The 14,934-nt window shown below is 41.9% G+C and overlaps 1 protein-coding gene across 6 annotated transcripts; it reads right to left on the reverse strand.

Annotated features, from left to right (window-relative positions):
• Window positions 1-418: 418 nt before the first annotated feature.
• Window positions 419-14,913, reverse strand: zgc:91944 (uncharacterized protein LOC436941 homolog). Of its 6 annotated transcripts, none has more exons than XM_038725048.1 (12): window positions 14,720-14,911; window positions 13,721-13,832; window positions 12,011-12,440; window positions 11,621-11,706; window positions 10,176-10,286; window positions 8,814-9,026; window positions 7,136-7,292; window positions 5,763-5,845; window positions 4,656-4,751; window positions 4,287-4,402; window positions 2,474-2,542; window positions 2,242-2,375 (listed from the first exon to the last, which is right to left on the reverse strand). In XM_038725048.1, the coding sequence occupies exons 2-11, from the start codon at window positions 13,800-13,802 to the stop codon at window positions 2,495-2,497; spliced, it is 1,422 nt and encodes a 473-aa protein (XP_038580976.1). In that variant the 5' UTR covers window positions 13,803-13,832; window positions 14,720-14,911; the 3' UTR covers window positions 2,242-2,375; window positions 2,474-2,494. The 6 variants fall into 6 exon arrangements, with proteins under 6 accessions (XP_038580974.1, XP_038580973.1, XP_038580978.1 ...); XM_038725047.1 differs by having other exon boundaries at window positions 4,287-4,405; window positions 14,720-14,909; XM_038725046.1 differs by lacking the exon at window positions 2,474-2,542 and having other exon boundaries at window positions 419-2,375.
• Window positions 14,914-14,934: the final 21 nt, after the last annotated feature.

Genomic DNA, 14,934 nt, shown 5'->3' on the forward strand with positions numbered 1-14,934 from the left:
ATACCCCATTCAATCCTTTCATCACTTGTTACCTAGTAATTTAGTCAATATGTAGTAGAACATTTCGGTGGCATGTACTATTAGCCATACCTTCTAGGTACATACTTGGTCACCATGTTGTTCAGCTACCTCTCTGACATCATATTCAGTGACCCTGATCTCCTGCTCCACCAGATAATCATACAACACTGGAAGTATTAGCAGCAGCGAATACATTAGAAAGCACCGAAGCTTTCACTACTCAATACTTTGGTCTAGCATTAATTGAAATACTGATTATTATTATAAACATATTGCTGATAATTTATTAATTGAATAATTCAGCTCTAATTGGCAAGTTTTATTATCTCGACACCAGCTGAATGTTCCTCTCCCAAACCTTAAATCATTCAAAATAACTCAAGACATATCACAGCCATTGTTTTTTTTGCAATTTTATTGTTGTTATTATTTTCTTGTTGTCAGATAAAAGCAGATAGAGGAGCATAATGATCAGAAACAGCGTGCAGCTTTGGGGTTCTTGTCCAAAGCCAGACTAGAGAGCTGTCTGAGGTGAGTATACATTAATGATCCAGGGCAAACCCCACCATCATAAATGCTACATAACACTGTCCATATCATAAACAGTCACAATAATGGCTGCTGTCAAGTTTGACAGTTAGCGTGTAACACATTCATGACATGAGTTATTCTGAGGTAAGCTAGAGTTGGCTAGTGTTGTACTTTGCAAATAAACATCTATGTATTGTATATCTATAGTGTTGTGACAGTGTCATTTCCTGTTCCTGTAAGCATAGCTCATCTCTACCTTGGCATAGCTTTGGCATTAGGAGGTAACATGGTAGCACCCTGTTGGGAGGGGGGCATTTGAGAACAAGCATCTTTGTCCATTTCATGAACATTTAGGGAGTAACTCCCAAGGCCTTGGGCCAGTAAATATAGGGGGCTAAGTAATGCAGAGTTTAGGTCAGCTATTCATATATCAAGTTTGACAAATAACAGTTTCTATATAGTGCTAATGTAATTTGAAGGAAAGCACCCACAGATGTGTATATTCTCTGGGTTATGTACATGTCTAGGCCCAAATGCAGGTACAGTCTGCACTGCTCCCCTCTGTCAATTATAGTGAGATCCACTTTGAAGTGCAGCTTTGCAGTCACACAAACTTAAATGAGCTTAAGCTTTAGCTTATTCCAATAGGGAAAAGAGAAGGTGCTTGTAGCATGTAGGCCAACGCATTATGATTTTTGATCACATTGGTTTTAGCGTTCTTTCAAACGTTAAAAATAAAATAATCTGAGTAGACTAATGTAACTAGTCTAGCTTCACTGGCTGAGTTGAGGATTGAGAGATTCTGAAATGAGGATAGACTACAAAAATGATCACAGCAGCATTCAGTATAACAAAGAAGACAGATGACAAAGAGATACTATGATATATTGTCCTAGGCTTGTTTTGCTAATATAAAAAGGTATAAATAACACTTCCTGTTTTGGTTAAACACCGTTAAAGATGAAGAAAATAAAGCTGAAGAAAACAAAGCATATGTTGAGACAACTCTTCAGTCTTGATCCACCATTTTTTGTTACCTGAGATTAAAGTTGTCCCTCAGGGCTTTACGGATTTAATAGCAACAGCACTCATTGATTGATCGACTGATTTAATCAATCGACCGATTGAGGTTAGAGTCTTACGAACCAGATAGAGTCCAACACATTCAAGCGAGCAGAGGGCATTCGAATCACCACTATATCTTTGATACCATACTTTATCCCCACACCCAAATACACCTGACCTGCAGGCTCAGCGTGTTCATGTCACCACAGTCCATCAAACAACCAGTCTTTGAAAAGGCTTAAAAAAGGCATGAAGCAAAGAAAAAACTAAAGGCTTAGCTTAAAATGGGCGAGGTATCCGTTACATAATTCTCCCTCTAAGGAATTTAGGCTTTTTAATACCATCTTGGAATGCACTATATATTGATATATATATTTATATATATATATATATACTGTATATTGCCGTTAATATAAGCAGGATTACTGTTGATAAATACAGTGGCCTCCTTACCATCAGAGGCACCTCAGCGTGTTTCAGCGCATATCTCCCTTTGATTTTTGGGTGCCATAGGCCCCGAAGGCCCTACATGGGTGGAGGAGGAGACACTTATTCTTTTCCTATTTCATCTGATTAAAATTCACATATCATGATCCAAACTCCACCAGCTTTGGTCACTCTTCATCCACAGTCTCCCTTTTTGAGTCCTCCTCTTTCTGATCCAGGACCTGAGGGGTGGGGCTTGGCAGGGCTGCAATCTCTGTAGTGGCCAAAGAGGAGGGGTCTTGTTGGTCAACAATCCTGAGGGATGTCTCTTCCTGAGGAAAAGTATGGATGTATAAGCAAAAGATGTGGAGTCACACTTGGTATCCACTTGATTATATGCCATGTCAGTATAAAGTGGGCCCTTTCTTGCCTGTGTAGCAGCTTGGATTCATCAGTCCTTAATGTCCCCTCCAGCAGTAGTGATTTCAGACAGGTCAGCCTGTTAAAGAAAAATTCTGGTTTATTTCAACCTGGCGTATTTTCCATGAATGTCGTTACTGTGGCTCTATGGGTCGTGCAAACTTTGCGTTCACCGGCTCCATTTTAGAAATCCGAGGAAACGAGAACTTTTGTAAAACAGTGTATATTGGGGCGACTTGTGCTAGCCTCCTACAGCTGTCCAACTAAACATGTTTTAAAGTACAAAGAGTAGCCTCTGTAGTTATGACTAACTGCACAAGGATCTACATCAAGGCTGACCTAACCGCCCTGCAAATCCATCCGTGTTGGTTTGTTTACATGTGTGAAGCTGACTTTCATAACTCACCAGCCTCCACTGGCCCCCCATGGCCTCCCGATTCAAATTCAAGTCACTAATGCCTGCATACAGAGCGACTACTGGGTCTGCACCCATCTACCTAAACTCGCTACCTAATACACGCTTATGTTCCTCCTTGGCCAGGTTATAGAGTTAAATTGAGTTTGTAACTCCCTTTTGCTATGTAGCAGACAATATACATTAATACAGATGCAATTATAAAAATGGTCAACAGAAATAAACTATTAACTATTGTTTGTTATAGTTTGGCATTATTAATGCATTAGACCCAAGATAACTGCTGCTCTTTCTTACGGCATGTTGTCTCTGTTTTGCTAGCAAGTGTGTTAGAATTGAACTAGCTGTAAGCTATGGCAAGCCTAGCACAACTATTTACCTGACACTTTTATCTAAAGCAACTTACATCAGCTTTGTCAATTGTGCTGAACTGCCTCATGTGCTACACTCGTTTGTTTTTTTTAACGGGTCGGTCAAGGTGCAGTCGGAACAGAGTTTTCAGTCTGCGATGGAAGATGTGTGGTTTCTGCTGTTCTGATGTCAGTAGGGAGCTTGCACCAATTGATGGAGTTAGTCATTATGGCTGTTTGAGAGGATACTCTGTGCTTACTTTAAAAATCCTGCTTACCTTGTTTTCCTGAATGTCTACAACAGAGGTGGCAAAGTGAAAATTAGCACAAACCATAGAGTCACACACAATGGCCACATTTATACGCCAGGTTGGAAGATACCGGAATTTACCTTTGAGGCTAGTGAGGCTGCGTGCAAGGCTTTACACACTATGTTAATGTCCTCCGTGCCTGATGTGACCAGCCAAGAGATGGCTCATGTTTCTGCTGCTGATCCAGACTCCCTGCTATTTCTCAATTTGTAGTCAGTGAATCAAACAGCCTCTTATGATCACCTGCCTCTGACTTGGCTGACACACAACATGACATGATGCCAGTGACAACACTGGCAGACACTTTTCAGCACACCTTCACCCGACCGTCAACAGCTAACTGATGACATTTATTATGGATGTATTCTATTTGTGTGTACCAATGCCAGGGTTAGGGCCCTGGTGTTGTGCATGTTGTCTCACTGGCATGGCCTATCAGTACGCCTAAATAGAACTGAGCAGTCACTGTTACACTTGTATTTTCCGCTGTGAGAAAGATACATGAAACATTTTATAACAATAATGTTGAATATTATATTTCCCTTTAAACCCCAGACACTGGCAAGTTTGAAGGACAGTGTTTGTATTTGAGATACTATAGCCATCTGAATGTGTGTGATTGTAAGTGCCAAAGTCACTTAATTGGGGAGTTTTCAACTACAATTAACACATCCAAGGAGTCCTACTAATAGTTGTCTGTTTTCTTTTTTCTTAAGCAACTAGTGAAGCAGCCCCAAGTTGACTTACTTGATCTGAGAATCGGTGAGTCACCTGATCAGCAAACTCTTGCATCTCTCCCTCCTCACCATTTGAGTGGCAGCTTGGACTTGGCACCTCGATTCCATGGCTTTCCAAAATGGCAGCTTCTAGTTGTGTCAGAAAAGTTTAGGTAAGAGATGGAAAAACTGGAAACATATATGTATTTTTACAATACTATTTTTTTTGTCTTCCTTTGTGGTGTAAACAAAATCTCCTACTTCTAAATAAATCATTTAAAAGTCCACGGGGTGTTACAGGTCGCAAAGCAGAAAACAAGGCTTTTTTCTAAGCAACTTGAAAAGTTGATGTTTTGGAGAAGCATGGACAGCGACAATATGCAAGTTATCAGGTCCTCACCGATATTTGCTCTCCTCTTCATCTCCTTCCGACGATTGGCAAACCAGTTGTACACCTTCAATGCTGTCACACGCTCAAATTCAGATAGCTTACAACCTGGGTGATGAAATACACAACATCCCCCACTTAGAGTGCCGGCAAATGTGGCAAAACTACAGGATCTCATTGGAGATAGGATCCTGTCCTGCAGGACCAAATTTGTCATAAAGTTAATATAAGTAACTTTTTAGTTTTAGAAACATCTTATAATCATTTATGATAATAGATTTATTCTGACACTAAACAAATGCCTGGTGCAGCTTTAAAAGGTGAAATAAACCACTCAAAAAAAGATGATATTAAAGTATCAGTTGAGACATTGCAAAAACAGATGCTAGTGAATGTTCTGACTTATCTAAATACAAATGAATGTAGACTTTATATAGAAATTGTGAAGCTGGTTGTCTGATGTTTCCAGTTACACTAAAGCAAAAACAAATACTTGTTTTCTCTAACTCTAATTAAAAAATTGATACGCAAAAGTACTGCATGTGCACAATTTGTTCCACTGAGCCTTCTCTACCGACGGTAACACAGTATCGAATGGTGAATTTTCCACGCTGATACACCCCCTTTACTTATGCAGACTTCTCTGCTTGACAGAGAAACACTTTTACATGTATATACTGTATGTGTTTTAATGTGCTTCACGTTAAATAAGTGGTTGATAAAATAATCTATTTTGTAATAAAATACTATTCATATTAAGGCTGCATATATGTCTCCCATCAATTAAACACCCCCTAAAAATAAAAAAAAAATAAAATCCAAAAGTCCCAGGTCACATGCAAAACCCAGAAAAGTATCATTTAGAATGATATGAAGTAAAGAAATCGTAGCAAGTCTGTTTAAGAAGCTGGAAACAACAGATTTTTTGATAAATGATCAATCATTAAATTAATTAGATTAATCAATTAATCTTTTCACAACAAATTGAAATTAAAAAAGTATGCAAAATGACATTTTAAGCAAGAGTGGAGACAGACAGGTATCGAGGCCTGTTCCTGTCTGAAATGTCTTTGTGCAGCTTTTCAAAATGTCTTTACAGTTACAAAAGCCTCTTAGCACCTGGTTTCTGAATGACAGAGTTACAGGCGTTGGCGATCTCCTCTCGCTTCCCTTCATCTGGGTACTGGTTCTCCATGAAGAAACTGGAAGAGACAAATACCCACTGCATTGGAAACAGTCAAATCACATTGCATCACAGACTACACACTTACTAGAAGCCGTGCTAGTTACGCCCTTCGAGTAAGGACAATATTTATACACTGGAAGAACACCAGGAGAGGGCCTCACTGTAAAGGAATAGATTAATGGATACATTAAAGGGGATTCACTTATTTTCCTAGGCTTATAAATGTAAAGATTGTTTGGAAAAAACTCAGATGTATATATCCAGGTAACTTTTCCATCACTCATATCTAGCTTCTTTACATCCCTCCAAGGCCGAAAAAGAATCCTTATCTCACATTACAAAACACACAGGGATCAATATCTTCCAGCCCTCTCTTCCTCTCACCCTCTGAGCTGCCCTATCCACTCTGTCTCCCACACACACACCCACACACACACACACACTCCACATCATCTTCACCTCTGCTGTATCGTCCTTGGGTCTAAACTAGCTCATAAGGATCAGCACTGCAGTAGAATTGCGTAATCCGGGGGCACTGCTGGTGAGTGTTGTCTGAGGGCCTGTGTGGTCTTATTACTGTGAGTGCCCAGACTGCACCCTATACTTACAGCAACTATGTAATAGAGAAATCAATTGCACACAGCAGGTAGGTCTGTAGAGGAATGCCTACTCTTCTTTCTCTGCATCCTTCGGAGTTACTGAGAAGATTGTCTGGGACAAATATGTTACAGAGAATTGACTAAATGACTAATACACCTAATGAAAAACAGCATAATAAACCGGATGGTGATCAGAGTTTTTTTCCTGCATAGAGGTGGTCCGTAAAAAATTTGTTCAGCCTCCATCTCTTGACAAAACTCAGGCGGGTGTCCTCATGGTAAACTGTTTTCTGGCAAGCGTTGCATTTTGGGGATTTCTGTCATTTGTAACTGCAGTTGAGGCATCACGCTGATGTGATGACGCTGTGACGTAATCAGGACAGTGCGCCGGGAAAGACGCTGTCAAAACTTCCAGAGAGGAAGAAAACAGACTGATTATACAGTGACTACAAAGCCAGAGTGAGTTTGTTTACGCCGCAGACATGTCAGGAAATAAGGTTTTCATTTTTACCTTACTGAACACAAACGTTCAATAGCTCCACCTGAGAACATGACCCATAAAACCAAATAATTTAAATGATTATATGAAGTTTTTCAATAAAATCACTTATTAATAAATCACTTGTTCCTTCCTTTTGGTCAATGGGCTGTAACGTTAGCTTCTGGTTTTACTTCGGTTCTCCATGCAGCACCAAACACTTGCTCACCTCTCCATGATCGATTGGCACTCCTTCCTCCAGGTGAACCTGCTTCCTCTACGCAGCCTCAGAGGCCCGCCCACCATCCCTGCTCTGTCGCCAGCCATGATCCCTGTCCTCCAATCAGGTTCCTCTTTCACTAAAGACCGCATTGAGAGGGTGGCCCCTGAAAAGGCAAACACATGCAACACATTAACTGTTGAGAGTTTATGTAAACAAAGACAGTGATCGCGCAGCAGCTGTTAGGTTGCCAGTATTCAAAACACTGTCAATCGTTTCTGTTGTACTTTTATTTACTAATGTGGAGATGGCTGTATCACACATAAATATGGACATTAATAATAAAAACATTAGCAAAAGTCTGTGATAAACTACAATCTTGGCCGAAACGTCTACTTAAAACTCCTTAACAGTTAGAATCAACCACATGGTGCCAGTGGCAATTCCCACTTCAAGTGAATGCAGCATAAAAATCACACTTGTGTCATCGTCTATTCCAAGTAACTGTGCAACACAATACGAAGCATTCATGTCTGTTTCATCATTAATATAAATGGCTGCAGTCGGTCATAGAAAATGATCCTCTGGCTCTATTAACAACGCCATGGTAACAGTTATTAAGGACTGGCTTACATCTGTTGGGGAGCAGGACATTTAAGTTCTGCCTTAACTCCACAGTGTAACTAACTTGTATCAGGGGGTCAGCAGAGTTCATTAAGTTAAATTTAAAGCTGGGTAGGGCACATTGGAGAAACTAGCAAGAGAGTAGTTTGCAACAACAACAAAAAATAAAAATCACACCCCATCCCTTTATTCAGACTGAATGAAATGATTGGCTGTGCTTATTACGGTTCTGCGACAGCCAGATACCAGATATGTTTTCATTTTCATGTCAGAGTATCTGATTTATTGATTGATGTAAAGAGAATTTCAACACATATAACAAACAATGCTTCTGACACAGACAGCCTATCTTAGCTTTTTTAAATACCACATTCAATACAACTGAATACACAGTCATACCAAAGCATGAAGGTATGGTGGAAAACTGGCAGGGATGATATGGCCTAGAATGATTTATTCTCATATCACATTATTTTTCAATACTTCCCAGCAGTATATACGAATATTCCTAATGATGAGCTAATTTAAATCATCAACATTTGTTCACCATGAGGTGATGAGGAGTGACGGTGTTTGCAACAGGTTTGATGCTGGTGACTGAAACTCCACAGGAAAAGGATGCAACAGCTTCCTGGAGGCACAGTTCAGTGTCGCAACAGTCCTACTTTTAGTTTATGTGTATAACATCTGCATCTGGATACAGAAAAACAAAAGAAAGAAAGTCATTTAAGACTTTTTAAAACATTCTAAGACCTGCAGATAACCTGTTGTATGGTGCACCTGGTTTTTAGTAAGTTTTACAGCCAACCATTACTATACATTCAAACTAAGCTACATCTGAACCTAGCTGGTGCGACAATCTAATGATACTGTGGCAAAGTCACAGAAGGATTTCAATAGCATGGATGGGAACAATCCTCTAGTTTAGCTCTGCCATTTCAGGCTGCTGAAATGCCTCGCAGGCTGACAAAGTAGATATGGGGTAAATGGCATGCTGGCCAGCTGATGTGCAGGCGTCTCCTGTGGCACGCTGCTCAGGCCGGGGCAGGGAGGGCGCGGTTACCTGGCTGGGCCTGGGCGGCTGCAGCAGCGGCAGTGTACCACGGCAGCAAGTGCATCAGCAGCTCTCTCTGCCTGCTCCACACTGGGTTGGGGTTGAGGTTGGTGTTTGGGTTGGGGAGGCTGCCACTTGCCCCTGCTACCGTCCCGTCTCTGTCCCCTCCCCTGGCCCTGGACATGGGACTCACGCTGTGCTGGCTTTCACTCCACCTCAGCCCTTCAGTCAGGACAAAACCAATGGTCAGGCAGGCCCTCAGCCAGGGATTCCATTATTGACACCAGAGTTAACTGGTTTACCTGACACACTCCTGTAGACATGCCTGGCAGTTTTCAGTCATAATAAATTTAAAAACAAATGACTGCTTTACAATTTATTCCATTGTATCCGCAAATTAACACTGCTACATTTTTAGATTGATGTTGGCAGGTCAGTAGGAGCCTATATTAGAAGCAAAGCGTTGTGGCCACTGAGGAAATTAGTTATTGTTAGTATCACTGTTAATAACCTGTTTGTTAGCCATGTAGGAATGAAAACCAGCACCAGAGTACCTCCAGCAACAGGGCTGAGAACTACACAGGGGCTAAGGCAAAGCTTGGGTGGGTGGGGGGAAAAATAAAGGATTAAGATGAAGGGAGACAGCAGGGTCAGCAGATGGTCCATCGACGGCTTTGTTTGTTTCATAAAAAAACTGATCAAAGCAGAAATGTGAACTTTTTGACATGATTTACTGTGAATGCTGCTGTCTGACACAAACCAACCAATTGTTTTAATATCTGTATCCCTGTATCCTAGGACATGGAGAGGTCAGCACCAAGCCAGGCTGTTACTCTAGCCTGTACAGACAAACGTTTCATTTCCAAACCAGAAGCCTTAATATTATTGATTAGCATCTCCTGTGACAGGACTACCTTTATCATTTGTCTTTCCTCTGAAATTATAGATTTGTCTCGTGTCCTTCCTTGACCTCGCAGCCCTCGAGGACCAGGGTGGAGTTAGAGTGAGGAATTAAGAGGTGTGCCAGTTTACCATGCAGGAGGATGGAGGAGAACAGATGCAAAGGGGAAGGTTAGCAAGCAGTGGGTCACATTCACATAACACGCACATTATTATCTCTTGTTTTATACAAGCCTTCCTTCATGCATTCTCTAATCTATAATCTATTATCATCGACCTGACATTCACCCTCGGGCCGCTGATCTGCACATTCTCATAATTAGTCTTCCTGTGTCCAACATCAGTCATCCCTGTAATGGTCTGTAATGCTCCTCTGCTCTGGAACAGTCACCTTCAAAACTGGATCTAAAACACAGCCCTTGTATTTCCTGTCTTAGCCCCTACAATCCTCAACCTGCCCCCGGGTCTCACCTGGGTTATTTCTCTCCAGCAGGTACCAGCGGTAGAAAGCTCTGCGCTTGGAGTCGCTCATCTCCAGGCCTTGCTGCAGCAACCACTGCGAGATGTAACTCTGGCTGATGCCTGTGTGCCAGAGGCAAGGCTTGTTAACTTAACACATTAAAGACATTGATTCATTTCATGGTGCACCAATAGCATCTGTACTACTGAGATCGGCTGCGGGCCAGCTCTGAAATACTCCTATTAAGCTAATGAAGCCATCCCAATATGAATACTTTAATTACAGACATGCGATTTGAATACTTTTACTGGGGTCCAGCCTTGTAGAGTTATAGCTCTACCCAAAAGCCCTGTAACATGCTTTATATCCAATTCACTAAATAACAGGGTGGTTGGGTTGTTGTACTAAACACTGTACCATGCGTTGTATAATGTGGCACGTTGTATCACTTGTGTTATAAAAATAATATTTTTATTATTATTGTTTCATCTGTCAGTTTCCAGAACCCAATGTGACATTTTAAAATTGCTGTTGTTCAAGAGAGACTTTCAATATAAAATGATATAAAAACTGAGAAAATCAGCAAATTGTCACTTTTGAGAAGCTGGAAGCAGCAAATGTGTGATTGGCAAGGCACTTTTGCCTAAAGATGACTTGAACAATAAATCAATTATCAAAATTGTTGGCCACAATTCTGAATGGATTTACAAATTACAAAAATTGATTCTTGTACATCCTTCTTTTGGAGGTATTTTGAATTCCATAACGGGCTTAGCAAGACGGGGGTGAAGTATTCTGCGATCTGCCATCAGCCGGAGGCTATCGTCAGCGAGGTGAAGCACTGAACTCCCAGCAACCAACACGCACTGAACCATTTTACTAAACTTCAGCCAACTCTGATGAGATGAAGAAAATGACCGTGCCTGTAAAGCACTGCAGAGAACGACGGGTGTCTCTGGGGAGCGCGGCTGAGTCTATATCCCCTACAAACATCTGTTTCTACAGAAGAATCTAGACACTCAGCTGGTGTTGGTCAGTAAATTACACATTCACTTCATTATTTTCATATGTGCAGAAGACTGGAACATATTTCTGCAGTGTAAAATTTTTAATTAAGTTGCATCTTCCCACATACTTTCCACTTGCTTTTGTCTGTTTGCTCAGAGTATGAACTTCATCACAGCCAGTTTTATTTCATATTGCAATTTAGTGGACACAAGTGAATGGTTTGGCACAGGAGTAAGGTCCTGAAAATCACCCATTTTCTACGTATTGAATCAAGAATCAATGTTGTATCTTGTTTGAATTAAATTGTGACATGAAGGATCAAATTCAAACCAATCATGAGATTCTCTATTTATAACTGCCCACTTCTGGCATGTGATATGTACCCTCTGGCTGTTTAATAAGCTGTAATAACTTTGGTATGAGCATCACAGACAAAGCAGCAAAGTACCTGTAACTTGGCCCACGATTGCCTGAGAGATCCTGCGATTGTTGAGGAAGGTTTTGATCTCTTCTTTCACCAGGTTGCTGTCTCTCCTGTAAAAGCAACACAATCCCATCATGGCAATAGAACTGTTACACTGTAGTTAACAGACCAGCCTATGCTCTGACTAACCTTATTCACTGGTGCTTCTCTTTTCTCAGCCATCCCTAAACACCTGACCTGAATTAACTCCACTAAAATTCTGAAGAACAAGCCTGCATCTCTGGGGACAGTAGCTGTCATTATCTGATGTTATAATAGTCTCTCTTTGTCTTTGCCATTCTTTTGGTCTCCCTTTCCAACTCATCCTCACCCAGCTCTCTGATAACACTAAGCTCCACCACCCTCCCTGCTCACCGCATGTACTCCTCCACCTTCTCCTCCAGGTCCCACTCTTCCTCTCCCATCATGTCGTAGCTGAATGACCGCTGGACCACCACACTGGGGGGGTAGAGGGGCGGAGGCGAAGCCTCGTAGCTATTGCTGGGGGACAGAGCGGCGCCGTCCAGACCGGAGGTCTGCGTGGTAGCAGAGGCTAGTGAGAGTGAAGAGGAAGAGGAGGATGAAGATGAGGACGGGGCTGGAGCGGCTGTGGTTGGGGTGTTGTTGGACGGGGCGGGGTGAGAGTCACAGTGAGACGGGCGGTGGTCCGGGTCAAGCCTCTCCAGGGACTCCAAAGCGTGGATGATCTGAGGTTTGGTCATGCCGGAGAGACGCAGGCGCTGCAGCAGGTCGATCTGTTCGATGGTGTAGCGTGGCTCCACCTCACAGCACTCCATTCTGGCATCTGCACACACAATGTGGGGGTGTGCGTTTTATGAAAGAGAATTTGAGACTGGCATTTTGCATGAAATACAAGACCAATTTTGTAAGTGAATATGAACCAACTGTAGCCCTATTAATACACCAAAGGTCTGCATGCTTAGGTTGATTTCTCACAACATAATCAGCACCCCTAGACTTCACAAAGTGTTACCCAGGACAGCTATATTTATCTCTACTCAGCACCTTTGATAGCCCTTAAATTTAGATAATATGTCACAAACTTTTTCAGAACCTGCAGACAAACTGATAAATGCTAAAAGGATTATTAATAGATAAAAACAATGAAAAAATGAAATAAAAACACACGCACAGCTGAATTCAAACACTACACGTCCTCTGTTGGGGTTCATTTATCTTGAATACACTTTAAATGCAAATCTGACTAAACGATTTTAGTTATGTTAATACCAAATAACAGAGTAAGTGCAAGACTGCAAAAACAGACTGCATTCTCCTCTAAGGAACCCTTGGGTCATTCAAAACTCTGGCACCTTTTCAAACACTTGGCACAGGCACTTAGGGGCTAACCTTGCTCTATTTGTCCAGGGAGGAATTAAAGTAAGATCACCCAGGCATACATAACCTAACATCAAGTCCACTCAGCCTAGTCATATCCACCAATCCATTCTTTCACTTTCTATACCTGCCTGTCCTGTGCAGGATCATAGGAAGCCTTGCCATAGCATTCTCCATTAAACTGTTCAGACTACTGTGTGAAGATCACAATAAACTCTTTTGAAAATTTCTAGCAAAATGACATGGCCGTGTTTACTTAAAAAGGTTGGCAGCGGGGACAACATATATCTTACAAATCTTTTGACGCCACTCTTCAACTCTGCAAAGAAAGGTTTTACACATCAGTACGTCCACCACAATATACAGAGGTGAACTAATAACAAGCAGAGCCAAACTACCTTTAAAGATCCTTTTAAGATCCTGTTAAATGGGATTATGCCGAATTTACCAGAAAGGCACGACGATTTTTAAGATGCCTCAAGTCCAATACTGTCACGTGTGTAACTTTTGTTGATAAACTGGACAAAGTTGCCTGATATTTTCCCCCAAGGAGTTTGGTTTCAAACGGTGTGTTTTTACAGGACAGACTGGCGCCTATCAGAGATTCAGTAAATAAATTTTTTTTAAACCATACTAGTATTCTGTGCAAAACTAAAAGATTCAGAACTAAGCAGCAAGCCTGGCTTAAAAACTAAGTTAAGCCGTGTCCGGTCACCGAGGTCTTACCTGATGGAGGGGGCGACACAGACAGGCGCCCCGGGAGTGGTTCGGTGCGAGGGGTCGCAGCGGGGACACACCACTGTCGCATGGCTCCGCGGAGTTCAGCTCGGCTGGACCTCTACAGAGTCAGACAGGATACTTGCTGCAGTGTGTTGCGGTTACGCTGCCTCTATTAGCATGTTGGCAAACTTACAACAGCAGATGACTCGCTAACAGGCTGTTTGCTAAGCTAACACGGTCAACTCTGGTTGGCTCCCCTGAGCGCCAGCCTCCCATCGATGGCCGCTTTGCTACCTTGTTGTGTCAAGGTAGCCAGTACACAAACAGAAAGCGGAAGTATGGCAGTGTAACCTTCAGAATAAACGCATGTCGCGGCATCCTACAAACAGTGCCACATTTTTTTTTAAGTTGTATGGCTTCACTAATAATAGTAACATAAACTAAAAATGTCCTCTCCTTGCCTCAAATATGAATATGAATTCACCTACAGATAGAAAGTCACTGACTTGAAGTCTTATCGTTACAGAAGGTGAGCTGGAGCCACCACACAGTCCCTAAATGCATAGAGGTGTATACTAGGCTAAATGTTATACGTACTTTGCCATATGTTTAACAGTCAATGTTAAACAGTTATTCCAACAAGCTAATTAAATAACATTAATTTTACTTCTTTATCCTCCCGTTTCTGAAATAAATAACCCATGTGCACAAATTGAGGTTTTATTTTGAAGGACGAAGGAAACATTCCTATTGAGTCTTGTCAACTAGACACTACAGTCGGTCTTGGCTAATAACTTATCTAAAACTTGCACTTTGGAGATTACGTTGACAGCATTTCAGATGGGCTGCTATGTACGAAACCTTTACGGTCATACGAGGCTTCAAACAAACATTTGGTGTGATAAGTCGAGCGGCTGGGACGCAGCCAGTTGCTAGCTCGCTAGCTAGCTAAGTTAGCTGAGAGCTAGCGCCGGATTGTCCCACCGCGGAGCACCTCGCTCTTACCTCCCGTTGCCGTGGAGAGATAGCAGCAGCCGGATGGACGGAGAGCGAAGATAGTGGAAACTGTAGAAAGTGGCGGTCCACCCGACCCCACTAAAGAAATGAACTCCTTGTTCCGGAGCGGACGGTGGCTTAATGAGCAGAGGTTGAACGGTGCAGGGTCATATTGTCTTACAGCTATGCAGTGGGGAAATAGTGTATGCAAATGTGGGGAGTCT

Source organism: Micropterus salmoides, unplaced genomic scaffold (genome assembly GCF_014851395.1).
Source record: "Micropterus salmoides isolate LMB-PRFRI ecotype aquatic unplaced genomic scaffold, ASM1485139v1 Ms_hic_scaffold_17, whole genome shotgun sequence".
Lineage (NCBI taxonomy): Eukaryota > Metazoa > Chordata > Actinopteri > Centrarchiformes > Centrarchidae > Micropterus > Micropterus salmoides.